Source organism: Myotis davidii, unplaced genomic scaffold, assembly GCF_000327345.1.
Source record: "Myotis davidii unplaced genomic scaffold, ASM32734v1 scaffold466, whole genome shotgun sequence".
Lineage (NCBI taxonomy): Eukaryota > Metazoa > Chordata > Mammalia > Chiroptera > Vespertilionidae > Myotis > Myotis davidii.
In genome coordinates, this window is record NW_006296564.1 from 52,331 (window position 1) to 59,105 (window position 6,775).

General features: G+C 38.7%; 1 protein-coding gene across 1 annotated transcript; it reads right to left on the reverse strand.

The window, feature by feature from the left end:
• Positions 1–2,995: 2,995 nt before the first annotated feature.
• LOC102771177 (putative RRN3-like protein RRN3P2) lies at positions 2,996–3,699 on the reverse strand. The gene is given in 3 exon segments (XM_015569307.1): positions 2,996–3,122; positions 3,125–3,613; positions 3,615–3,699. Coding segments are annotated over 3 exon segments (681 nt in total). The 5' UTR covers positions 3,681–3,699; the 3' UTR covers position 2,996.
• Between the last annotated feature and the right edge of the window lie 3,076 nt (positions 3,700–6,775).

The following is a 6,775-nucleotide window of genomic DNA, read 5'->3' on the forward strand; positions in this document are numbered from 1 at the left end:
CTTTTTGTTTTTATTTTCTCTGTAGTTTCCAATGCCCTAGGAGCTATATCAGTGAAGAAATTACTTCGATTTTGTTGGCTTTGGAATCTTGTAGTATTTTTATGGTTTCCCGTCGTATATTTAAGTCCTTTATTCATTTTGAGTTTATTTTTGTGTATGGTGTAAGTTGGTGGTCTAGTTTCATTTTCTTGCATGTATCTGTCCAATTTTCCCAATACCATTTATTGAAGAGACTATCTTGACTCCATTGTATGTTTTTGCCTCCTTTGTCAAATATTAATTGAGCATATTGGTTGGGGCCAATTTATGGGCTCACTATTCTATTCCATTGATCTATATGTCTGTTCTTGTGCCAGTACCAGGCAGTTTTCAGAACAGTGGCTTTGTAATAAAGAATGGTATCTGGTCTTGAGATCCCACCTACTTTGTTCTTTCTCAGGATTGCTGCAGCTATTCTGGGTCTTTTTTTATTCCAGATGAATTTTTGGAGAGTTCGTTCTAGGTCTGTGAAAAATGCCGTTGGTATTTTAATGGGAAGTGTGTTGAGTTTATAGATTGCTTTGGGTAGTATGGACATTTTAATGATGTTGATTCTACCAATCCATGAACACGGTATGTTCTACCATCTGTTTATGTCTTCCTCTATATCTTTTTTCAACGTCCTGTAGTTTTCTGAGTAGAGGTCTTTTACCTCTTTAGTTAAGTTTATTCCTAGGTAGCTTAATTGTTTTGGTGCGATGGTAAATGGGATTGCTTTTTCAGTCTGCCTTTCTGAAAGTTCACTATTGGTGTATAGAAATGCCTTAGATTTCTTGGTGTTAATTTTGTATCCTGCTACATTGCAAAATTCATTTATTAAGTCTAACAGTTTTTTAATGGAGTCTTTAGGGTTTTTTATGTGTAATATCATGTCATCTGCAAATAAGGACAGTTTTACTTCCTCTTTTCCAATTTGGATGCCTTTTATTTCTTCTTCTTGCCTAATTGTAATGGCTAATACTTCAAGTACTATATCGACGTTAGTGGTGAGAGTGGTCATCCATGTCTTGTTCCTGTTCTTAGGGGAAATGGCGTTAGTTTTTGTCCATTGAGTATGATGTTGGCTGTGGGTTTGTCATATATGGCTTTTATTATTTTGAGGTATGATCCTTCTATTCAAACCTTGCTGAGAGTTTTTATCAGAAATGGGTGTTGAATTTTGTCAAACAATTTTTCTGCATCAATTGATATGACTATGTGTTTTTTTTCTTTCAATTTGTTTATATGATTTATCACCTTTATTGATTTGTGGATATTGTACCATCCTTGCATCCCTGGGATAAATCCTACTTGGTCATGGTGTATGATCTTTCTGATGTACTGCTCGATCTGACTTGCTAAGATTTTGTTGAGGATTTTGGCATCTATTTTCATGAGGGATATTGGCCTGTAATTCTCTTTCATTGTGTTGTTTTTAGCTGCTTTTGGTATTAGGGTGATGCTGGCTTCAAAGAATGAGCTTGGAAGTGTTCCTCTCTCTTGAATGTTTTGTAGTAGTCTGAGGAGGATAGGTTTTAGTTCTTCCTTGAATGTTTGGTAAAACTCCCCAGTGAAGCCATCTGGTCCTGGGCTTTTGTTTGCTGAAGCTTGTTTTCAATTTCTGGAAGCTTCAATTTCTTCCATAGTTATTGGCCTCTTGAGATTTTTAGATTCTTCCTGATTGAGTTTTGGAATGTTGTATTTCTCTAGGAATATGTCCATTTCCTCCAGGTTGTCTAGTTTGTAGGAGTAGAGTTGTCCACAGTATTGTTTAACAATCATTTGTATTTTTGTGGGGTCTGTTGTTATTTTGCCTCTATCATTTCTTATTTTGTTTATTTGGGTCTTCTCTCTTTGCTTCTTGGTGAGCCTGGCTAGAGGTTCATCAATCTTGTTGATGATGGTTTCATTGATTTTATGTATTGTTTTTTTGCTCTCTATGTCATTTATTTCTCCTCTGATATTTATTATCTCCTTCCTTCTGCTCACTCTGGGGTTTTCTTGTTGCTCTCTTTCTAAGTCTTTGAGATGTAGTTAGATGATTTACTACCAATTCTACTTGTTTTTTTTTTTTTTTTTTTTTGTTTTTAATTTCTTCTTTGATCTCATTGGTAACCCAATCATTATTTAATAACATGCTATTCAGCTTCCAAGTGTTTGAGTATTTTGTGTGGTTTTTATTGTAGTGTATTTCTAATATTATGCCCTTGTGGTCTGAGAAGATGCTTTGTATGATTTCAATCTTCTTGAATTTGGGGAGGCTTTGTTTGTGACCCAATATGTGGTCTATTTTTGAATATGTCCCATGAGCACTTGAGAAGAACATATATTCCATGGTTTTGGGGTGAAATGTTCTGAAGATGTCTATTAAGTCCATCTGATCTAGTGAATCATTTAGGATTGCTGTTTGTTTGCCAATTTTTTGTTGAGAGGATTTATCAGGTGATGTCAGTGGTGTATTAAAGTCCCCTACTATGATTGTATTGTTGTCGATCTCTCCCTTGATATCTTCCAGGAGTTTTTTTTATGTATTTGGGTGTTCCTGCATTGAGTTTATATATGTTTATCAGGGTTATATCCTCTTGTTGTATTGATCCCTTTAGTATTATGATGTGGCCTCCCTTATCTCTTGGTATCGCCTTCACTTTGAGGTCTATTTTGTCCGATATAAGTATTGCTACCCCAGCTTTTTTTTCATTTCCATTCTCCTGAAAGATATTTTTCCATCGCTTCACTCTCAGTCTGTGTGAGTCCCTTCTTCTGAGGTGGGTCTCTTATAGACAGTAAATGTATGGGTCATTTTTTTTTATCCATTCAGCCACTCGATGTCTTTTGATTGGAACATTTAGTCCATTAATGTTTAAAGTTATTATTGAAAGGTACTTGTTTGTAGCCATTTCTATTTTTAGTGGCTGTTTTCTTTCTGAGCTTTTTATTTCTTCTTTTTACACCAGTCCTTTTAGCATTTCTTTAGTAAGTTATGAACATAACATTCCAATGTTCTCTCTGATTTTTGAATAAAAGGAAATTTTTCTACCAGTGTTGGCATTAGAAACCACGGTATCGATGGGACATATCTTGCTATTATTTACAAGGCCCTGTGACAAGTGTTAAAATTTGCAGGAAGATTATCATCTTCGTCATCAGAATCCGAAACATCTATGTCACCTTCCTTAATGACCACTCGGGGAGGTACAAAATGAGAAGCAATCATGCTGAGACATGGTCTAAGGAAGACAGTCTGTGCTGATACCAGATTACCAAGAAAAGCCAAATACTCCTCCAGCACTGTCTGACTTCTATTCAACCACTGCAATCTCAAGAGAATATTGATAAGCTGGTCAAAGTCTTTAGTCAAGTACATGATAGAAGAGCGGAATTCTAACAGCCAGTTAGTGATCTGGTCATCCTTTATGTCTGGATCTGACAGCTGGTTCTTCAACAACTCATAGTCATTTGTTTCACCCATTTTGTAGTTCAGCAAGACTTCTGTAACTATTCCACCAAATTGAACAGTTTTTCTTGGCGGAGAGTTGAAGAAATCATTCTCTATTTCAAGCACATCTGAAATCCCTGTCCTGGATGCACGCAACTGTCTTGACTCCAGAGGGCAAAACGGCTGCATCTCCAGGCAACCACGTGTGAAGCAGTGGAGCCACCATTGGGCCCGACAAATGCGACAACTGCACCTCACGCAGGAAGTCATTCTCCTTCGAGCCTGTTTTCATATTTTAACACTAGAGGCCTGGTGTACAAATTTGTGCATGAATAGGCTGGGGGGGGGGGGGAGGGGGGGGGAATATGATTGGCCCTCCAAGCGGGCAGTGGGATGCCCTTGCCAGCCCAGGATCCGGATCCATCCCGCTGATGTTCGCACCAGTTGTGGGGAGCCACCTGGCAGCCACTTTTAGATCCTTTCTTCCTTGCAGAGCATCTAGGGAGGGGATGTGGCTGTGGTGCCTGAGGCCGACTTCCAGGAGGCTGGCAGCACTGTTGGGATTGTGCTGGTAGCACTGGTCCATCGATGCCTGGCCCATTCTCTGGAGATTGGACCTGCAGGGCTATTGAGGCAGTGGCTGCCACCAGGCCAGTGGGCTACTAGGACAGGTCTGTCAGCTGTGCAGTGCTCCTGCTGTGAGAGCACACTGACCACCAGGGAGAAGCTCCTGCATTGAGCATCTGCCCCTTGGTGATCAGTGTGCATCATAGTGACTGGTCATTCTGGTCGTTCCAGTTGTTCGGTCACTTAGGCTTTTATATATAGAGATAATGGCTACAAATTCTAAGCACATCAAATAACTGCTTATTTTTATTTCAAAAAATTTAAATCCAAAAGTAGAGTAGCTCCTGTCCTTGTTTTTAGTACGCTTTAGGTTTTAACAAGGCATAGTTGTTAATACAACAAGAAATATTTTGACAATATTAAGGTCTTATATGAATTAAAATTGTTAAAACAAAAAAGCTCCTGACCTGGAAATTTTATCTATGTTTACATATAGAGAAAATAAAAAAAAAATTTCTAAAGGTTAAGACACAGATAAATATTGGGAGAAGATTTGAGAGAGTAAACATATATAGAGAAAAGCTATGTGGATATAATAAAAACATGGTAAAAATGATATATACTGCACAATCCAATACAAAAAACACTAGCCTCATGTGACATTAAGCAACTGAAATGTGACTAGTACAAATTGAACTGTGCCATAAATATAAAAATATACATATTTTGAAGATAGTGGTACTCAACCTAAGTTTGGCTGCCTGCTGCTTGAAAGTCAGTAATCAAGAGAAAAAGGATGGGGAAAGGAAGGTAGCTTTATTCAAGAACTTGCACCCTGCAAAGATAGCAGATTAACAATGTAAAGGCCATCTTAACAATTGGGCACAGGCAGGGGTTTCTGTAAGGAGCAGGGAGGAGAAAAAAAAACAGAACAAAGAAATCAAAAGGAGGGGGGTGGGAGTCCTCCACTGAGGGGACCACATGCAAGTCAGCATAGTCTGTTCAGATAACTGGTTCAAGGTCAGCAAATCTCTTGAGCCAGAATGTTTGGAGGTTGAGGTATGCTTATTTTGAGGTTAGTTCCTTGAATTCTTAAGCAAACAGCCTGTTTATCTCCAGTTACATATGAAACAGGTCATCATTTACAGAAACAATGTTTAAAAAATGGTGGGTTGGGTTATAACAGTGGAAAACATGTAAACTATTTAATTAATAATTTTATATTACATTGAAATAGTAATATTTTAAATATATTGAGCCAAATATAATATAACTTAACAAAACCAGGATGCCTGGTCTCACAAATTTATTCAACATGATATTGGAAGTCCTAGCTACAGCAATGACAAGGCAGGAAAAAGGGCATTCAAATTGGAAAGAAAGAAGTAAAATTGTTACTACTTTCAGATGACATCCTGTATAATAAAGAACTAATATGCTAATTAGACAAGACAGTGGAATGACCTTCTGGGATGACCTTCCAAAACAACCTTCTGGAATGACCTTTTAGAATGACCAGTGGGCAGGGAGCGGGGGATGGGGGATGAGGAATGGGGGATGGGGGATGGGGCCACGGGGCCCCGAGGCTGCCAGGGTCACAAGGAAGCTAGGGCTATGAGGGCTGAGGCAGCCAGAGCTGTGAGGGCTGAGCCCCTTGCACAAATTTCTTGCATCAGGCCTCTAGTACTATATATAAAAAAACCCTAAAGATTCCACCACAAAACTATTAGAAGTAACATATGAAGTTGTAGGTGTTAGAAATGCTTATCAACAGTGTCACGGGAATGAGACAAACACTTGAAACTGGATTGGCAAGGCAAATTTACTTCTGCAGATTGGCGCATGCCAGATAAAAATCATGGGCAAAGCACACCGAATGGGAAATTTGTTTGGGTTTTATTCCCTGATGCTAACTGCACTGCCCCTCACTCTGACTCTGACTTGATTGGTCAGAGCTCAGAGCTTGGATTCACATTATTGCACAACTGGCTAACTTAGAGGAAGGGGCAGGGTAAGGTAGAACCCAAGATGGCAGACCCCTGAGAATCTGAAAGGCAAATCAAAATGGTGGAACCTAAAATGGCCGGGAGCTTCTTTTTTTGACAGAAAAGATCGCTAGTTCACTCTCATAATAACCCCTTTTTTTTATTTGACTTTTTTCTTCAAATTCAACGAGCAGTCTTTGACTGTCATGTTCTGTAGTATCTAAGAGGAGATTATTCTGCTGGTATGTTACTGGGGTTTGTTTGGCAAAGCAGTCTCAACCTTTGGATAAGATCTCTCATACATGGAATAATGCAATATCCTATTACTGTCATTACCCCAATTACCACAATAAGAGAGGTTAAAGCCAAAGCCATTATTCCTTTCCATTTCCCAAACCACTGCTCCGTTAGACTAGAGAAGGAGTCATCTATACCCAAGTTCTCTGCTAATTCATTGGCTAAGGTTGTTAAACTGTGAAGGGCTTTGGTTATGATGCCATCAGGTGCTGTATTGTTAGGTATGAAAGTATAGCATTGACCTCCTGTCATTACACATACTCTGCCCTTTCCTGCTAAAATCATATCTAGGACTAATTGGTTTCCCCGAGTCATTCTCTTGATAACATCTCTAGAGTACTTGACAAACCTCTGCTGATTATAACAATTATAGTTTATCCCCTCTGGTACATTCTTTTTTTTTAATATATTTTTTATTGATTAAGATATTACATATGTGTCCCTGTCCCCACATCACCCTCCACCCCCCTCG